The sequence below is a fragment of the Chanodichthys erythropterus genome, chromosome 17 (assembly GCF_024489055.1).
Source record: "Chanodichthys erythropterus isolate Z2021 chromosome 17, ASM2448905v1, whole genome shotgun sequence".
NCBI classification, from domain to species: Eukaryota; Metazoa; Chordata; class Actinopteri; order Cypriniformes; family Xenocyprididae; genus Chanodichthys; species Chanodichthys erythropterus.
In genome coordinates this window covers 14651486-14672858 of record NC_090237.1, presented here as the reverse complement: position 1 = coordinate 14672858, position 21373 = coordinate 14651486, and the positions used below count along the sequence as shown (strand labels likewise).

Here is a 21373-nt window from a genome sequence, read left to right as displayed (position 1 = left end):
ACATTCTAAGAACCGCCTTCGCGGCGCAGTTCATAGGTTCGATTGGCTCTCTCTGCCTGCCAATCACAACAGACATAACCAATCAAAATCGTTTGTCCTTTCCACTCGCGCTCCGGGTACTAGCTGCATCATATTCAAGATGTCGGCGGTGTCTATGTATCCCATGTGTGTCCGGGCTAGCCGGGGCCTCCTCCGACTGAGGCAGGGGGCCAACAGTTCCGTAGCCCCTGCGGTGCTAGATGTTGTCCGGTCACACTCTGCAGACACATCTAGTAGTAGTGCCACAGGTGGACTGGCCCAGGCAATACTGCAAGAAAGGCTTCAGCAGCAGAAAAGCCAGGTGAGCGCTATGACCGCCTGACATTCCTACATGACAGGGTATTAGACAGCCAATTATTGCTTTTTGGTAAAATATTTACATTCCTACATGTTAGTACTGAGGTGTGGTGTATGTCGATGCTCAAACGACCATAAATTGTCAAATACTTTGGTCTGGTTAGTAAAGGTTGACAGGTGGTGGTTTGAATGAAGTCAGACACAGCAGTGTTATGTATGATAGAGCAATGACATTGGTTACATGACCACATCATTAGTAGAAAATAGAAATCAATGCATGTTATAACCTTTAGTCTTAAATATGTAGCATTATAAATGGCTGTAAAGGGCTATAAAAAGAGCTAGATGATTATATGAAGCCTGAAAGATTAAATAAGAAGAAAAAATATGAATTTAAATAGAACAATTACAAATTAAAATCTTTTTTTATTTTTTAAAGTTGGCATATGTGTTTTATGTTTTGTGTCATACCTGATACATTATAATTTTATGGCTCATATAAAGACCTATCTTATTTTGAGACTCAAAAAAGAAGTAAGATGAAATTCTGATAGCTTGTAATGTAAATTAATGAGATTTGCAACAGTATAGCAGACTACTTTCATACAGTGTAAATATATATTAGTTATATCTGCCAATAATATGTTTCAGTAACATGATATTTTAAATGCTTAGTTTTATGACTAAAGCTCTGTAGTTTTTGTTGTGGGGGCCAAAGCATATTGCAGTACAATTGAGAAAATATACATTCCTTAAAACCCTGTTGTATCATATTTCATACCTAACATGATTTTTCCAAAGTAAATGTTCATCTTGAAATATTTCTATCAACATCTAAAAGTTATTCTTACGTTTACTTTTTAAAAATCACTATAGATTTCAAAGCAAAAAGACACGAAGATGTACAATATTGTGTCCAACATGTTTTTGAGCAAAGTTTCGATCGTGTTAATAATTTAGTGGCATTTGAAAATCATGTACCAAATATGATACAAGTTAAACTTAGTTTTATCATTATGCAAAATGTTCTATGCTCAAATTACCTTTTGAGTGTAGTTTAAAATGACATTTGAATGACTTTCACATTGGAGCTGTATCATGCAAGGTCAGGAATCCTCTTTTGTCTATTGAATACAGATAAGGGCTAAGGGCTGAATGTCTGTCAAAGGACAATGTGTTTCAGTGAGTGACAGCTCCTGAGAACGTTCAGAAAAAATGTAATTGGTGCATAGTACAGTAATTATTAAAACTGGCTGCTGTGTAATGTTCCAGGTTTAAGACTTGCCATTCTTGTTGAGAAATTGACTTGAATCACATGGTTTGTAATTTAGGCGGTTGTAAAGTGGGATGCTTTTGACACATCATTTACAGGACCAGCCTCCTCCAGAGGGTGATGACTCTGCTCACAAGAAAGATGAACAGGGTGAGGACAAGAAACAGAAGGAGAACACGGCATACGCTAAAAAGATGGTCCTTCGGTTAGCAGGAATTATGGGACTTGGAAGCACAGTCGGCATCGTATACATATTCGGTGAGTTTGCTTGTTGCTTTCTTATGCTAATGGTGGGCACCAGAGGACTGGAATGTTATAAGCTTGAAGATTTTCCATGAACATTGTTGGATTATTCAAAACGTTTGTGACTGGCATTTAAATGGCATGCTTGGATTATTGAATTATTGTGTGGATTATTCTGGATCATCATGAAGACTTTGGGATGATATTTTTCCTGTATTTTGATTACATATATGTGATCAACATATATGGGCTATTTTTTTTTTTTATTTACTTTTTGTATGTGGCAATGGCAAAAATTTGTTTAACTTGCATATTAAGACATTTATACTTGGTTATTACCATTTAACATGTGTTTTGCAAGTTCAATAATATATATGTATTGTCTTTGTTTAGATAAAAGAGTTCATAAGTGGATAAACGTAAAATATTAGACATTTTATTTATGTAAATGATGAGTTCCGATATTTTCAACAAAAAAAAAAGACTAATATGTATCATAAAAGGCTAAGATACATTTCTAATATCTTTGAGATATTTAAAATCTCATTTAATGTTATTTCGCTTGCATAAAGTTTAAAATTATGTGACTAAAATTGTGTTTCTGGTCTCTAGGTAGCAATTCTGTGGATGATCAAGGAAATAAGGTAAGCATAAACTATCACAAAACCAGGTTTTAGAGTCAATTGTTATTTTGGCTTTTGTTAGTGTTAAGGAATTTGACAAGGAATCAGTAAGTAGTGTTTGGACATCACCCATACATTTTTTATACATGTTCTAATGAGCTATGAATTTCACCACCTCCTCAAGAAAGAGAAATAAGTTAATATCAGATTAGTTGAATAGATTTAGTTAGCAGTCTAAAAATATCTTAATGGTGACAGTTAATGACATGACATTTCCTAGCTGTCTATCTATCTGTATACCCTCCATTTTTTCTAATATGGTAATTTTAACAAGCTCTAAAGTTACACTTTTTCCCATGGCACACTTTCTCACCTGCACACCCCCCACCAGTCTCTTTCTTTTGAAACTACAAACGCTTCTGGCTCTCAGACGGTTCAATCAGGTATCGGTGTGAAGATTTTCACTCTGTAGGGCACACTTCTCATAGCGCTGTGAATTTCCTTTATTCAGCGAGCAGACTTCTAGCACCTCTCGAGGTGGCCCGCTTCAAACGATTCACTTTACAAAGCCAGTCTAGAAGAAGACTCTGTTTTGTTTTGTTTGTTGGTGTTGCATTTTGTACCTCTCTCCCCAGTGCTACTGTAATTGGAGCTTTGATGTAGTGACGAGGGCAATATTTTATATTTTTGAAGCACCTTTTGCATTTAGAGAAGTGAGTCTTTCAATAATTTCAGTGTCATATTTCCAGTGTCATAGTGAACTATCATTATGTGAATGATCGCAATGAAAATTCTCTCATGATTAACTTACCTTCATGTTGTTTCAGACTTGTATGATTTTATTTCTTCTGTGGAATACAAAAGGTGATTTTGGGTGAAGGCCTTAGAGCTTGTATATGAGCGTTAATGCCTGTTTGGCTTCTAAAAGATCAAATTAGCAAGGTTACTTCAATGTTTCTGGAAGCCACCCACTGTTTCTCACCTTCAAAGGGCCACACTTCACAAGTAGATGTCAAATGCACCTAGTCTGGAGGCATGTGCCAGAGGTGTGGATTAAAGAAGGTGGTCGCTTTAAAGAGCATACCTTCACCTTTGTTAGACATCCTGTTTTGTTACCTGCTTAATTAGAGCACACTTGTAAGGGCACACTTCACAGGTCAGTGTGACCTCACTGGAGTTCAGAGGGCCGTCGGTGCCTGAACGCACACCTCATCCATTAGATTGGATGGGTTTTACTGTTCTCAGCTCTTGTGATCTTATTGTGAGCACGAGACTTTCGTCCTGTTCCCGTACTGTAAATATTTCTCTGTCTCAGGGACTGGCTTTATGATCAGTCTCACATGCTGCTTCTGTCTTCTTGCCCTTATTCTAAATCAGTAGAAGAACAATAATGATAAAAGTGTATAGCAGAAACAATTGTACATTTATATACACCAAAATGTTGGGGTCGGTAAGTCTCCTGTGCTCACCGAGGCTGCATTTATTTGATCAAAAATACTAGGAGTGGGCGATATGACCAAAATTGTATTTCACTTCAATTAAAATTAGTTTTATTTGTATTATTGTTATTAGGTACAGTAGTTTTATTTAACATTTATTACTACTGAACAAACTGCCCAGCCCTAAAATATACTGAAATAATATTGTGAAATATTATTACTATTTAAAGTAACTTTTCTATTTTAAAATGTAATTTATTTCTGTGACTGCAAAGCTGAATTTTCAGCATCATTACTCCAGTCTTCAATGTCACATGATCCTTCAGAAATCATTCTAATATGCTGATTTGATGCTCAGTAAATATTTCTTATCAATTTTGAAAACAGCTGTGCTGCTTTATATTTTAATGGAAACCATGATGCATTTTTTCAGGATTCTTTGATGAATATGAAGTTCAAAAGAACAGCATTTATTTAAAAAAAAAAAAATGTTTTTTTTTTTTTTAGTTATACTTATTATAACTTACTATACTTATTATAAAAGTCTTTACTGTCTTTACTGTCATCTTAATATATTGTTGCTTAATAAAAGTATTCATTTTGTTAAAAAAATTAACAAAATGTTTGAACTGTTGTGTATTTTATATTAAATTATTTGCCTTAGTTTGATAATTATTTCTGATAAGACTTGAAACAAATTATGGTTTACACAAAATGGACTATAAAATTGTTTTGCATAGATAAATTATGAGCAAAATTACAGTAACCTCAATTTAGTGCTGATATTAGTTGGTAAAACTTTAAATAAGATTGAATTTGTTAACATTGGTTAATGCATTATCATGAACTAATAATGAACAGTTGTTTTCACAGCATTTATTAATCTAGTTTAATTTCAGTTTATATACTTTTGTTCAAGTTCATATTTTAAGATTTTAAAATGTATTAGTATATGCAGTTTAACATGTATAAATATAGGTTAATGTTAATTAATGATGTGAAAGTAGTGTCCATTGTTAGTTTGTGATATCTGATGCATTAATAAACAAGTTATCAAGGAGGAAGTCAAAACTAAACACTTCATTGTTGATAATTTAAAGAAAAAAAAGAGACCAAAATGTCAGCCTGTTTTTTGAATCTCCTACAACAGGTTTACATGCATGCAAGGTCAAAAAACACTTTTGTTTTCTCATAATATACATTTAATATTTCACCAAAGATTGGTAAACGATTCGTTTGAAGCAGTTCAATGAATCAGTCTCTCTAAACACTTCCTTTGTGATTGGTCTACTGCACACCCATTGCCATAACTGAATGACAGCTATAAATTTGCAAGACATTGTATACAATGTATAGACAGAAAAGATAGCATCGATTGTACCGTATCAATTCGAGTTCAAGTCCTACGATAAAACGTCTGAAGTAGTCAAATAACCAGAAACTAAGAAAAATGGCTATATCATTGTATCATTCATTTTACAAACGAATTGTTTAATTGACTCAGTCGACTCTTACTTTTGAGAGGCAATATCTGTATATACGGTGCACTCTCAGATTTAAAACTTTGCAGGATGTAAAGTTTTCACTAAGAGAGATGTTACACACTACATGAAAGGTAATTTTCAAAAATCCAAAATAGAGGCACTTCAAAATATAAATGCAATAAATGCTGCTTTAATTTAAGCAAATTTAAAAAAACAAAAAACAAAATGTCTCTTTGGTGAACTAAAAGTATGATTAAAATGTACTGTGACTATAATTTTGCACCAAATCTAGTTGAGACTACTGTGATCTTTAAAATCTTGGCCTTCTACCTACATTCAGTTGCAAGTGACCCCAGATCATTTTTGGAAAATTAAGCTATACCTACAAATGTAAGAATGCCACTTCATTAGGTACAAATTAGCAAACCCAGCGGCGTTTGTTTAGAAGAAAATTATTGCCTAAGCCATCTAGTTTGCTTACTGTAAAGTTGATTGGTTGAAGGATCAAATTATATTAAAGGTAATTACTTCTATTATTTAAAGTACATTTGTAGACACCTTATTTGTCATATTAGAAAAATTTGATTTCGGAGGAATTGCCAGCTCTCCTAACTGTAGGATTTAGACACCACATGGTTAGGTGTTCATTTTCAGACCTCTTTGGCACAGACACACTTCTCACAGGTGTCACCTTATTGCTTCTGTGCTCTATAAACCACACTTCTCAAGCTCTTTTTAAACTGTGGCATGTGCTGGGCTAAGGTGTGTTCATGGGAAAGTCTTGTTCGCTGGTGCTCTCCTGGTCTTCTTCCTTCACTTTTTTCAAAGGGCACACTTTAACATATGTTTGCAACCACAGAGGAGACAAATGAAAAGTGTGCCAGATCTTTTCCTGTAAAGATTGTCACCTCTGCCCACTCCAATTGGATGTCAGTGTTAGGTGACAGTGTGGGACTGGGAACCCGTCTCTCTTCCCATGGACAGGCTTGCTTTTTTTTTTTTTTTTTTTTGAGGGATTGTTTTATTTATTTATTCTTTGAGAGGTCACAACGGAAAAAACGGAAAAAGTAGCTGTTTGAAATTCCACCGGTCCTGTTCATATGCTTCTGTCATCAGCTGTCATTTGAATTTAGTATGGTAGTTTCCAGCCTGGTATAAAGTTTTAGATAATCTATACCTTTAAAAGGAGTAGTTCACCCAAAAGTGAAAATTATCCCATGATTTACTCACACTCAAGCCATCCTACGTGTATATGACTATCTTCTTTCAGACTAACGCAATCAGAGTTATATTAAATAATATTCTCACCATATAATGTCCATAATTAAAACTTTATAACATATAATAACTAGCCTCCGGCAGACAACCATACGCATCAATTTACAGCAAAAGATTGAGTACATTTTAATATGGATATTTTTTCTTACAAAAACCCTCTGCTTCTCTTCAGAAGGCCTTATTTATCCCCCTGGCTTACTATATGATGGATAGATGTGCTTTTTTGGGTTTCAAAATCCCATGCTCCTTCACTTCATTATAAAGCTTGTAAGAGTCAGAATATATTTTAATATAATTCTGATTGTGATCATCTGACAGAATATAGTCATTTACATCTAGGATGGCTTGAGGGTGAGAAAATTATGGGATAATTTTCATTTTTGGGTGAACTATCCCTTTAAGAGCTTAACCTTCACATCAGGGAAAGGTTATTGGAATTGGGTCTACTCATACTCCTAAAATGCTCTGAAACCAAAAACCAATACCATACAGCATGTGTACAGTGCTTGTGTCCAAAGAAATACAACAAAAGAACAAACAGAGATATAGAGACATCAGAGATTAAAGAAGTCTATGAAGTAAATATATTTAATTATAAAATATTAAACATAAATTCAATATTTATGTCTTTATAGCTGCTGTGCAAATGCTGAAAGTGAAGCAAGCGCACATCCTTTCTCTCAGAAACTGCTGGAAAGTTAGTTAGGTCATTCAGTCGGATATGTCAATAGCAAAGAAAGAACATGATGCACCCATTACTAACATTACAAACATATTATTTTGGTTTCTGATTGGTTATAATTGTAATGACTTAGTAATATGCGAGTACCAAAAATAAAATTATCGTTATAGTACTCATTCTGGAAAAAGTTGTATCAGTGTATCCGTAGTACAAAGGCTTGAGGTGTTTCTTCGGGAAGATTGCTACCTCAAAGCCTGAGTTCCTGTGGGCTGTGATCACTTTGAATTGGCACACTTCGCAGGCAGTTGAGATGTCATGAGAGTTGTGAATGGAGTGTGCCAGGCCATTCAAAGATGAGTCACGTGTCTCGTGCGCAAGACACCGGTGAGACTTCACTCATTAGCCTTCTCGACAGAAGGTCTTGTCACCCTGCCAGAGTGTTTTCACACCTCAGTCATTTAGTTGTTGAAGAACATTCAACCAGTTTAACCTGTAACGGTAAAGTGTTTGGGAAATGCCCACTGTAAGTGCATTGTTTGTCATCGCCCACTGTTTCACATTTGACATTATCACACATTTTACTTGATTTGTATCTTTACAAAATAAGTTCTTGGCAAGAATGAACAATTTTGAGGCTACAGTTTAGCTCAAGGACTATTTTGAAAGGAGGAACCTTCACCAAAGCCACAACCTTCAAACAGACTGTTTATCCAGCATTTGTCATGTGAATTAAACCTTAGAATAATGTCCTACAGAAACGAGAAGAACACACTTAGCACAATGTGGTAATGTTTGTTGTCTACACTTCTTTGGTTTTATGGCCCTTTTAGCTCTCTTGCCTTTTGGACAGGGCACACTTCACATGTAGTCAAGGCTCTTTTGGAGATATATGTGGAGTGTGCCAGGCGTTTGGGTGCCGTTTTTCACAACCCAAGGTCTTAATTGAAGGGCACTTAAGGGAAGTGACAGCGTGAGACCAAAGGCTGAATCCTCTTCTCATAGAACAAAACCGAATCTTTATTGGTTCATATAATGGCTACAATGGCTGGTGGAGTTTGTTTTTGTGTTTTAGCATGTGCAGCATTAGCACATTACCTGCAAGGATCTCAACTCAAATATTCTTTAGTGCTGAAAAGAAATAATTTCACATACTTTACTGTTCAGAAGTTTTTTTTACTTTTTGTAGTTTATTCCTGTGATGACAAAGCTGAATTTTCAGCATCATTAATCAAGTCTTCAGTGTCACATGATCCTTCAGAAATCATTCTGATATTACTGATTTTCTGCCCAAGAAATATTTCTTATTATTATCAATGTTGAAAACAGTTGTGCTGCTTCATATGTTTGTGGAAACCTTGATATATATATTTTTTCCTGGATTCTGTTCAAAAGCACAGCATTTATTTGACATTTGTTTTAAAACGTCATTTTTTATCAATTTAAAGTGTTCTTGCTGATTTCTTACAAAAAAAAAAATAATAATAATAATAATTGTTGACCCCAATCTTTTGAACAGTAGTGTATATCCAGCTGGAATACTAATTTATGTTGAACAGCAGTGTGTTTGTGGGTAGGTAAGGATACAGAGTATTTACAGAACTTTCATCTTCAGTGGTTATGGTTTTGTTTATGATAAATAATTATAGCTCAGTCAAAGCGAATAGATAGAAAATGATCTGTTTTTGCTTGCATACTCATATGGCATTGGCAAGTTGGCAACACTTGCTTATCCTGCCCAGAGGCCCATGTATTATTTCCACAACTCTATAGTTTATCCAGTGCTTTTTTTCAAACAGTATGGTTATGTTAATATAAATGGCAGTCTCTCTCATTTTTATTATCTGGTTTCTTTATCTCTTTGCAATCAGTGGCTGAAACAAGGGATAATTCAGCTAAAAGTGAAAAATCTTTCACTCTTCATAATGTCATTAGATATATTTACTTGCAAAACCGTATGACTTCCATTCTTCTGTGGAACACAAAATAAGATATTTTGAAGCAACTAATAGTTTGAAACCAATAACACTGACACATTTCTCTAAATATCTTTTTGTTTTACAGAAAAATGAAAGTCATATAGGTTTGGAATGACATGGTTAGCAAATGATGACATAATTTTCATTTTTAGGTGAACTATCCCTTTAACAGATCTGCTAAATGAAGTCGTGTTCTTCTTCAAATCTGACAGAGTGCAAAAATATAGTTCACCAGCAGGAGGCAGAGTATGTTCTCAACAAGGTGTTGATGCTATACTTAAAGGGATAGTTCACCCAAAAGTGAAAATTCTGTCATCATTTTCTCACCCTCAGGTTGTTCCAAACCAGTATAAATGTCTATTTTATAAATGATAATTTGAAGGATGTGAGAACTGTACAGTTCTGGGGCACCATTCACTTCCATAGTATTATTTATTTTTTTTTCTACTATGGAAGTCAATGGTGCCCCTAAGTGGCCTGGTTACAAACTGAAGGTGGTAAGTGGCCTGGTTACAAACTGAAGGTGGGTAAATGATGACTGAATTTGCATTTTTGGGTGAACTATCCCTTTAAATATCCATTTATTTTATACTTAACATTTATAATTGAGTGACTTTTGTTTGCGATTAACCAGAAAATTGGAGCTTGATTCTTCATTTTTCCCCTTCAGCCCAAAATAATTCTTAGCCCTTTGTTTCTGCACCTTGTCTGTTTTGTCCAGTGGAGGGCGCCAGAGCGGTTGTAGTTGTTCTAGTACAATGATTGCAGTAGGAAAATGACAGTGGTTATAAACAGGCCCTCTGCCCCCTTTTGTGTTGTGAGGGGGTCCCACCAGGCAGCATGTGGTGATCCTGGATCCCAAGTGGGGCTGAACATGCTGACAGATGCAGCTGAATATTCATTGGTTTGGTGCTTATTGGTGGACTGGTGTATTGTTTTTTTATATATATATATATATATTATTTTATTTTACACAATAATGTCTAACAGGTGTTTTAGCAATGTCTGGTGTTCTAAATGATGATCTTCTACCTGGAAGAGGATGCTGTGGTCAACACAATATGACAACCCTAAATACTTCTTATCTGTGTCATTAAATGCTTAAGTCCTGAATATTTTTATTTTTATGATTTTTTTTTTTTTTTTAGGAATTAACAGAGTTAAGGCCCGTTCACACCAAGAACTACATCTATAAGGATAACTATATTAGTACCACACCTACGCACAATATCAATCTCTTTATTCTAAGCGTGCAACTATGTCATCTGCCCTTAAGTGCTCAAGCTCTTTAAAACGGGATGGATTCTGATTCTGGATGTCAATGTGTTTATTGTTCATCATCTAGGAAAAAATATTTCTGAAAGTGATTCCAACAATATCGTTCCTCTGTGCTGTTATTATCTTTATTGTTATTGTTGTAATGTTTTTTTGACATAAATGTTTTTTTGGAATTCAGGAAACATAAAAAATAATTACATAATTTTTTAATTGGTGCCTGGAGGCTTCCATCCATTTAACTCTGTCAGTAGAAAAGCAGTTTTGGTAACACTTTACAATAAGGTTCATTAGTTAACTACTACTTTAGTTAACATGAACTAATAATGAACTGCACTTATTCAGCATTTATTCATCTTTGCTAATGTTAATTTCAACATTTACTAATACGTTATTAAAATCTTGTTAACATTAGTTAATGCATTGTGAACTAACATGAACAAACAATGAACTACTGTAATTTGATTAACTAACGTTAACGAAGATTAGCAAATATAGCATCATGCATTGCTCATGGTTAGTTCATGTTAGTTAATACATTAACTAATAAACCTTATTGTAAAGTGTTAATTAATTTTTTTTTTTTTTTTTTTTTTTTTTTTTTTTGTTACTGTTAATTTGTTGTGGGTGTCATGTTATTGTCTCTTTGTAGTTTGTATAAAGACACTTGATTGAACTCTCCTCATACCCACATGCTGTAACTTGATATACCAGTGTACACGCAAAACATGTCTACTTGTATGTTAACTCTCTCTGTTTTTTGTTTGTTTGTTTTTCTCCCCCAGATTCCAGATGAGTTTGATAATGGTAAGTCCTCCCCTTATCTGAACACATGTAAGGCACTTAGTTTTTTAAATGATTTAGATGTTATTACAGAGGCTTTTTTTTTTTTTTTTTTTTTTTAATAATAACTGTAAATTATCTATAAAATAGCTTAAAGGTGCCAGAACATGTTTTTAAAAAGATGTAATATAAGTCTAAGGTGTCCCCTGAATGTGTCTGTGAAGTTTCAGCTCAAAATACCCCAAAGATTTTTTTTTTTTTTTTTAACTGCCTATTTTGGGGCATCTTTATAAATGCGCCGATTCAGGGTGTGCGGCCCCTTTAATTCTCGTGCTCCACGCCCCAAGAGCTCGCGCTTGTCTTAAATTACATTTAACAGTACATTAGCAACATGTTAACGAAACATTTAGAAAGACAATTTACAAGTATCACTTAAAAATATTATGATATCATGGATCATGTCAGTTATTATTGCTCCATCTGCCATTTTTTTCTGTTTTCCTTTCTTGCTTACCTAGTCTGATTCAGCTCTGCACAGATCCAGACGTTAATCCTGGCTGCCCTTGTATAATGCTTTGAACATGAGCTGGTATATGCAAATATTGGGGGCGTACACCCCGACTGTTACGTAACAGTTGGTATTATGTTGAGATTCGCCTGTTCTTCGGAGGTCTTTTAAACAAATGAGATTTATATAAGAAGGAGGAAACAATGGAGTTTGAGACTCACTGTATGTCATTTCCATGTACTCAACTATGCCAAGGTAAATTCAATTTTTGAATCTAGGGCACCTTTAAGCTGGGTCCTGTTGTGGGCATTTTATTCCTACATACAGTAATCTTCAGTAAGTCTTTCTTACAGATGTTCACCTGACTGATAAGACAGTTTAGTTTCACTTTGTGTTTAAAAAAAAAACTGCCAAGTCAGTGAAAGGCATAGCTCAAAGCTCAGGAGGAAGTTAACATGACAGAAAAGTAGAGAACTCAATTATTTGTAGACCTTCCGTCTACAAGCGTGAAATGCTGTTATTCCCCATCCTTTCGAATGCAGAGTATTTTTCGCTCCCTTGTGCAGTCCTATCTTAGCAGATGAGGACCCTTCTGGCCTGCTTGTTGTGTTTGTTCACCTGTCAGGTTAGCAAGGCGCATGATGGATTTCTGGTGCCATGTAGCACTCTTTACCCAGTGCCAGTGGGTGTCAACACAGTTCACTGCCAAATGCTTCATGGGAACGATCCTCTGCGCATGACCCCTGCAAGCATCAATCTCTCACATACCCTGATTGGCCCTTAACCAGTGGCATGTGGTACATGTGCCAGTTCACATTGCCAATTGTTTCATTGCTTTCATTCATGCTGCATTGACTCTTAATTGTGGGTTGTTGAATTATGAGGCTGGTGCCTCTTTTTTGTCCGTTTTAAAGGGGTAGATTACAGAAAAATTGTAAATCATTCACCATTTAGTAACCTTTGTCATTATAAACCTGTATGACTTTCTTTCATCCATGAAAGACACATAGAATTTTTTAAAATAATGTTTTTTTTTAACACAAAATTCTTAACAAATTAACATTTGACATCATTTTTTGCCACTTTGGAGCTTGAAACCCTGTTGAAAAGATTGGGTTTGGTAAGATTTATTTAATGTTTTTGAAAAGTCTTCTATGCTCACCAAGGCAGCATCAAAAACACAGTAAAAACAGTAAAATTGTGAAATATTACAATTTAAAAGAGCTGTTCTCCTGTCTCCGTTATATTTTCAAAATGTGATTTTAAAAAGTTAATTTTTAAAGCAGCCAGAGCAGAAATGTAAATTTAATCTCTTTGCTTAATAAAATAATTAAAAAATATATATATATATATATATATATACAGCTATGGAAAAAATTAAAGAGACCACTCCAAGTTCAGAAATCAATGTTAAGTGGTCTCTTACTTTTTTCCATAGCTGTATATATAATATATATATATATATATATATATATATATATATATATATATATATATATATATATATATATATATATATATATATATATATATATATATATATATATATTTATATATGGTTTTTCTTTAAGTTTGGCTTCCTGTCAATGAAATGGCTTGGTTTTTATGGTAATTTTATGTGGTTATTATTGGACTGACGTATTTATAGCACCATCAACTACAGATATGCTGTCTTCAGAGCAGGCATTAGCATGATCATTAATAGAGTAAAGGTAGAGACGCCACGTAACAGCTGTAAAAGCTGTGCACCTGCGCTTTTCATTGACTGCTGATGTCAATTGAGATAACAGGCTGCTTTCGCTTGCTCTCTGCAATCGCTTGGTCTCATCATAATTACATAATTAATTCCACACATTCCCTGAAGTGTCCCTTTCTCCCCCCTACCTCGATTTATTACCTCCGAGCCCAGAGCACTGCTGTCCAACACTTATGCTCTTATAGCTTTTAATGCCATAACGAAGGGCCATGATTACTTTAGAGACCGAGGTGAAACGCCTACTCCCTCAAGGGAGCGGAGAAGCAGGTTTTCTGCCTCCTGGGCCCATGATCACCCTCCCTAAAATAGCAGAGGGCCAGCGTGGGGACAACGAGTGGACCCTTGATAAGAGACGCAACTCTAAAAAAAAAAAAAAAAAATCTGCTGTGCCAAGTGACGGCATTCAATGGAAGACGCGTGTATGTGCACGTCTTTCACCAGCCCGCCTCCTCATCAAAAGTTGCATTAATCAATTTGTACTGGATTTATAAAGTCGCATGAAAGTGTTTGTAATGAGATCACCGAAACTAAAAGTAAATCTTCTGTTTGTTTAAAACCTTGGAAACTGTATGATTTCATACTTGTGTTACTAGTATAATATTTGGAGTGGAATTTAACGACAGATTCACCCATCACCTGGGTCTGATATCTGAAATGACAAGTGTAGTCTTGTTTGAGGTGGCACAATGTGAATTCAAATGTGTCAGGAGGAGGAGTTGTTTTGCTTGAGCTTAAACGCACAAAGATTTAATCTCTAACCGATAGCAATAACAATAACCTGGAAATAAAAGCTGAAGGTTTGTGTAACATGCTCTGGTGCGAAAGCTCAAGTTTCATTGAAGGCATTGCACTGTTTTATTCTGTTTTATTTTATTCTGCAACTCAGAAACTTTAACTTGAGGGAAAATGTAAAGGTGCCCTAGAATTAAAAATTGAATTTATCTTGGCATAGTTAAATAACAAGAGGTCAGTACATGGAAATGACATACAGTGAGTCTCAAACACTGTTGTTTCCTCCTTCTTATATAAATCTCATTTGTTTAAAAGACCTCCGAAGACCAGGCGAATCTCAACATAATCTCAACAATATGTATGACCCCAATATTTGCATATGCCAGCTCATGTTTTTTCTGAATAAAGCTGCTTTGTAACTATTTATTGGGAAAGGCACTTTACAAAAAATTATGAAGTGAACATTTTAAATGTTTCTCTTCATGTTTAAATATCTAGTCTAATACACACAGCATATATGGGTCTTTATGCATGAACACACACACATATAGCTGTATTAATATATAAGGAACGCCTTGACGATATATTTATCGAACTTCTAATTGCAATTATTTCAGTGTGGAAAAAATAACAATTCAAGCATCGGGTATGATCCACAAACTTCTAGCAATATTGTAGAGTTATGGTTATAGGGAGTGATATGTTAGTGGGTTAGATTTGTGTTTTTATTTTTTGTGATTTTTGTTTTCGGAGAGTGTAATGAACTCAAGCACAAAAAGCCTCTAATACTTAAAGCAAACAAACGGCGAGCTGTAGGTCATCCATGAAAACGTTAGCACAGGCCTGGTACTCTATCCACAGAACAGTTAGGCCCCCATATGACAGCAACGAGAGAGGGGCCGCACCTAAAGACCACTTTTCACAGCTGCAGAAAGGAGCGATTGACAGGGAAGAAAAAAGCAAGAGGCTCCCAAAGAAAAGGATGGAAGAAAGGCAATTGAGCAATGGCCTTTGGCAAACTAGCGAAGCATATGCTAACCCAGTGCAGGATTAAAGGACGCCTTTGTTGTGTCCAGAGGCCTAGCCATCGATCTTCCTCTCCCTCCCTCCTCGCCAGAGACTCAATGGACATCCCTCCAGAGAGCCACAGGCCCTCTGTGAAGCAACAATGGGACTCCTCGCCATTTACACTGACAAACAAGGTTAGCGCAAGAGACTCTTCAAAGCGCACCCAGTTGTTTCCCGCTTCTCCGGTGTCGTCTTGGATCAGTCTTGGTAACGGTTCTTGCAACTGTTCACCCTTTCTATTGATCTTGGCCTTGTGGAGAAGGAAGGGCTTATGCTGGGACAGATGTGTGCCAGTTTGGATGGAGTTAAACAGACGCCTGAGGTTGATGTGAAGAGGGTAAACTTTCTCTAAATGCACAATTAGAAAACACTAAAAGGAATAGTTCACTGACACAACCATTCAAAGGTTTGGAGTCAGTTAGTTTTTTGTTTTAAAGAAATTAGTACTTTTAATAATGGCAAAAGGTACTGAATAACTCACCTTCATGTTATTCCAAAAACATGCTGCAAAAATAATTTCCAGCTCCCAGTTTTGGTTTTACTTTGTGTACAATGTGCCACAAAGTCAGAAAAGCACCATACAAGTAGTCCTATAAATAATTATATTTATATTTAAAGTCTCCTAAAGATATACAGTTGCTTTGTATAATAACATTACACATTATTCACTCCCAAATCAAGTGATTCATACATCTCAGGTGCCATATTTGATTTGAGAGCTTTGTGGCGTTTTCATTAAACAAATCTATCGTATTGCTTCAGAAGACTATGGACCACAACTATTCCTTGTTCAACAGGTGTTTTGTCTAACACAGCTATGTTTTTTTCAGTAGTCCAGAACTTTACAGAAAGAAAGCTGTGATGCTGATATCATGTATATAGCACCTACTAACACCACCCCTGTCTCTCTTCAACATAAGTATGATGAGGAGACGTCCATCTCGTCTCGCTCATTAGCCTCAAGGGAAAGCTTATTCCATTGGAGGCTGCCAACAGGCACATGCTCCCTCAAAGAGCGCAAACACCCCCCCTCCAAACTAATCCAACAGGAGAAAAGGAGGGATAGGGCTCGAGCGGCCAGAGGAGAGGCTGTTTAAGCAGTTTGTATCATCCCTCCCCCAATCAGCCTCCTTCCTCGTGCCCTGATGTTGTTGATGGGGCCCCTTGGCGGGCTGGCTTCATTAACAGACGCACAGCGAGCCGGGCAGGAGGCGCATGAAACCTGTGTGCCGCCACTTTATCTGTCCTTTCTGCTGCTTGAGGTGGCATATGGCATGTGGCTATTGGAGGGAGCTAAAGCCATGAAAATTGGGCTAATCACTTTAGTTTGAATGATATTGGGATATCGTATAGTGTCTTGAAGTGACAATTATTATTTGATGTGGTGACATGGCTGTTATCAATAAGCACCAAACCATTTAAAATTACTTTAATTTTTGGGTGAACTCTGTAGTCATTTGTGTAAAAACTGAAGTTATCCCATGATTTACTCACCCTCAAGCCATCCTAGATGTATATGGCTATCTTCTTTCAGACGAACACAATCGGAGTTATATTAAAGGTGCCCTAGAACTCAAAATACCCCATAGATTTTTTCTTTTTAATTCATTTTTTTAACTGCTTATTTTGGGGCATAATTAGAAATGAGCCGATTCAGGGTGTGTGGCCCTTTAATTCTCATGCTCCTCGCCCCAAGAGCTCGCGCTTGCCTTAAACAACATAAAAAAAGTTCAAACAGCTAATATAACCCTCAAAATGGATCTTTACAAAGTGTTCGTCATGCAACATGTCTAATCGTGTAAGTACAGTGTTTATTTTGATGTTTACATTGATTCTGAATGAGTTTGAGGCTGTGCTCTGTGGCTAACGGCTAATGCTACACTGTTGGAGAGATTTATAAAGAATGAAGTTGTGTTTATGAATTATACAGACTGCAAGTGTTTAAAAATGAAAATAACGGCTCTTGTCTCCATGAATACAGTAAGAAACGATTGTAACTTTAACCACATTTAACAGTACATTAGCAACATGCTAATGAAACATTTAGAAAGACAATTTACAAATATCACTAAAAATATCATGTTATCATGGATCATGTCAGTTATTATCGCTCCATCTGCCATTTTGCGCTGTTGTTCTTGCTTGCTTACCTAGTCTATTGATTCAGCTGTGCACAGATCCAGACGTTAATACTGGCTGCCCTTGTCTAATGCCTTGAACATGAGCTGGCATATGCAAATATTGGGGGCGTACACACCGACTGTTACGTGAGATTTGCCTGTTCTTCGGAAGTCTTATAAACAAATGAGATTTATGTAAGAAGGAGGAAACAATGGAGTTTGAGACTCACTGTATGTCTTTTTCATGTACTGAACTCTTGTTATTTAACTATGCCGAGGTAAATTTAATTTTTTAATCTAGGGCACCTTCAAATAATATCCTGGCTCATCCCAGCTTTATAATGGTAGTGGTAAATATGGATATTTTTCTTACAAAAACACATCCCTTCATTTCAGAAGGCCCTTATTATCCCCCTGGAGCCATTTGGATTACTTTTATTATGGATGGATGGATGCATTTTTTTGGGCTTCAAAATCATATAATATAATTTTCATTTTTGGATGAACCTTCCCTTTAACACTTAATATTTGCATATTATACAGTAAGTTGAAGATATATGAGGGGCTTAAAGCTAAATTATGCTTTTTACCGTTAACATGAATAAAATCAATCTGTCTACATAAGTCTATATTTTCCTCTGTCCTCTAGATGTTCCTGTCATCCAGCAGCTCAGAAGAACCTTCAAATATTTCAAAGATTACAGACAGGTTAGACGAGACAGAAAATATTTCCCATTTATATCCTCATAAGAAATAATCTGAGGTACAAAATGTTCTCTTTCTGCTTCTCCATAGATGATCATCGAGCCCACAAGCCCAAAGCTTCTCCCAGACCCACTGCGAGAACCGTATTACCAGCCTCCATACACCCTAGTGCTGGAGCTCACCGATGTCCTCCTCCATCCAGAGTGGTCGGTAGGTGTCACAGCTCAATTAAAGTAATCAAGAGAGCATCTGCATTTAAGGATCAAGGAAGGACCAATGCACACTACAAATGTCTTTACCATCACTTTTGATCCTAACTTTTCAGCAGTAATGTTACAAAAGATTTCTATTTCTACTTTCTACTCATCATGAGTCCTGAAAAAAATGTATCGTGGCTTCCACAAAAAAAAACAACATTGTTTTCAACATTGATAATAAGAAATGTTTCTTGAGCAAATCAGCATATTAGAATGATTTCTGAAGGATCATGTGACACTGAAAACTGGAGTAATGATGATAAAAATTCAGCTTTGCATCATAGCAATTTCAAAATATATTAAAATAGAAAATGGGGCTTTTCAATCGATTTAATTTTTTTCCCCAAACTTTATCACATAAATAACATTTTGTTCTCTGATTTAGAAATAGGCTTCCATACTGTATAATAATTATAAAATAATCGAAATGCTGCTAAAAATAGTTTTGTCACCCCAAGAACAAGTCTACTTTCCATCTAAATGAGCCACTTTGAGCTGTGGGACGTAGATATTGCATTCTCAGATCACTATTTAACATGTTTCAGTTGGTAAAATCTACTCTTCTCTTGGGTGTTTAGCTCCTAATTGCAGGCCCAGCGCTGTTCAAATCTAAACACAGCTGCGCCTGCTATAATATAGTTTGTACTAAGACTCTCTATGTGCTGTGCTGTATAGTGTGTATATTTGTGCACTCATATCCCATCTGCAATAAAGTGTCTATATTTGATTTACTATTAAACGACCCTTAGTCACTTATCAGTTTATCACAAAAACTATCCTTATCAATTCCTGTTAATCTCACTAGGCCATCTGGAACACTATTTTGGGCCAACCACCTGTCGCCTCCCTTACCTGCTCCCTCCTCTCCTCTGTTCTCTCTACCTGGCCAGCTGTGAAGGAAGGGCCACACACAGGTGACAGGTGGAGCATAGCCGACCTGTAATCTGACACACCTCAGCAGACTGTTACCGTGGCGCACGGCACAGTGATTTTAGTTCAACCTCAAGTGAAGCTTTGTCTGTGACTGTACTTACTTTTTGGCTTTGTTTGACATGTGTACTCAAGTATAGGTGTTCGGTGCCAGATAAAAGCACAATTAAGGGATCGGTTACTCTAAATGATACAAAAGTCAGAATCTTATCTCCCAATACAGAAGAAATAGTTGAGTTTGACGGTAAAATGAAACTTCCGTGACCGAAGGCATATATTTTCCACAATCAATTGCCGTGAAATGCTGCTTTCTGCTATGCCTTCTTTCTTCAGACTGATGATCGGTATAGTCAGGCTTTCATTTCCAGTAAATGATTGAGAATGACTAAAGGCATGTTTATTTATAAATGTTTTCCAGATGGGATGTCTACAAAATGTTTGAGTTCAAATAGCAAATCTCAAGAAATCTGAAATTTGTCATTTATGACTTGTTTTGCTCATAGGTGATAAGGCGGCCAGCAGTGGGCTGCTTTAGTAGGCTAGCGGCAGAAATCTGTTACATATTATTTCTTTTCTTATTTTTTCTTCACTTAAGCGAGGAACTGATTGCATTAAAATAAATGCACTGTATTTAGAAAGGAAAATATATTAACTGTCGTTTAAAGGTTTAGGGTCAGTTTTTTTTTTTTTTTTTTTTTTTCAAAAACTCTCATGCTCATCAAGGCTGAATTTATTTAATTAAAATTTGACAAATTTGATTTTAAAAAAAAAAGTAATATTGTCAAATATTATTACAAATTATTTTTGCATTAATTAATTCCTGTGATGCAAAGCTGCATTTTCTGCATCATTACTCCAGTCTTCAGTGTCACATGATCCTTCAGAAATCATTCTAATATGCTGATTTCCTGCTCAAGAAACATATCTTATTACTATCAATGCTGAAAACAGTTGTGCTGCTTAATATTTTTTTAGAAACTGATAAATCTTTTCCAGGATTCTTTGATGAAAAGATTTATTTGAAATAGAAATCTTTTTGTGTCACTTTTGATCAGTTTAATGCATCCCTTGCTGAATAAAAGTATTAATTTCTTTGAAAGAAAAATTGTATTGAACCCAAACTTTTTTTCTAAACCCTATTGTTAGGCTTAATAAAAATGTAAAAACATTTTACCTTTTTACTTGTGGTTGATGTTTTTATGGATCTCCTCTGCCGCCTCTAGTTGGCCACAGGCTGGCGTTTTAAGAAGAGGCCTGGCATAGACTATCTGTTCCAGCAACTGGCCCCGCTCTACGAGATAGTCATCTTCACATCAGAGACGGGCATGGTGAGTCTCAGCGGTGGTGAGGACCGACTATTACCACAATAATGCCATTACGATTGGCTTATGTTTTTGCATAGACTGTTTCAATTGCAGTTGAAAAGAAATGTTTCTTGAACCATGCTTCACATTGAACCCACTTACAAAAGATGATATTTTGGATACAGTGGCACACCTACGTGTTTGTTGATTCTACAAACACGTTGTTTTGTGCTCAAATATAATGTTTCCTAAATGATGCAATTAGTGAGACCTTTATGCTAAGCTGCAGTCTGCTAGTGTTTGTGTGTCTCTTGTTGTTTTGTTGGTGTGGCACACTCGTAAAGTCATGCAAATGAGCCTTGTTTTGATTGAACAGCCTTTTGCTGCTGCTGTTTTGTTTTATTCTAATGCATACGAAAGTCAGCATTGTAAAAAAAAAAAAAAAAAATGGCCCATCCACCGTCTTTACTGCTTCACAAATTGTAGAGCAACTAGCATTTGTAATTTGCGCTTTTTATGAGTGAATATGATGTTAGGAGTAATTTTAGATGTCTTGTTTTCCTCTAAATGATGACAGAATTTTCATTTTTGGGTAAATGAT

General features: G+C 35.8%; 1 protein-coding gene across 1 annotated transcript in view; it reads left to right on the top strand.

Moving 5' to 3' along the window:
- Positions 1-125: 125 nt before the first annotated feature.
- timm50 (translocase of inner mitochondrial membrane 50 homolog (S. cerevisiae)) overlaps positions 126-21373 on the top strand; it is a 28159-nt gene continuing 6911 nt past the window's right edge. The window contains exons 1-7 of the mRNA XM_067365251.1: positions 126-340; positions 1708-1867; positions 2465-2496; positions 11395-11416; positions 18226-18284; positions 18372-18491; positions 20692-20796. Of these exons, the coding sequence (XP_067221352.1) occupies positions 140-340; positions 1708-1867; positions 2465-2496; positions 11395-11416; positions 18226-18284; positions 18372-18491; positions 20692-20796 (699 nt within the window). The 5' untranslated portion in view covers positions 126-139. The remainder of the gene's footprint in view (positions 341-1707; positions 1868-2464; positions 2497-11394; positions 11417-18225; positions 18285-18371; positions 18492-20691; positions 20797-21373) is intronic.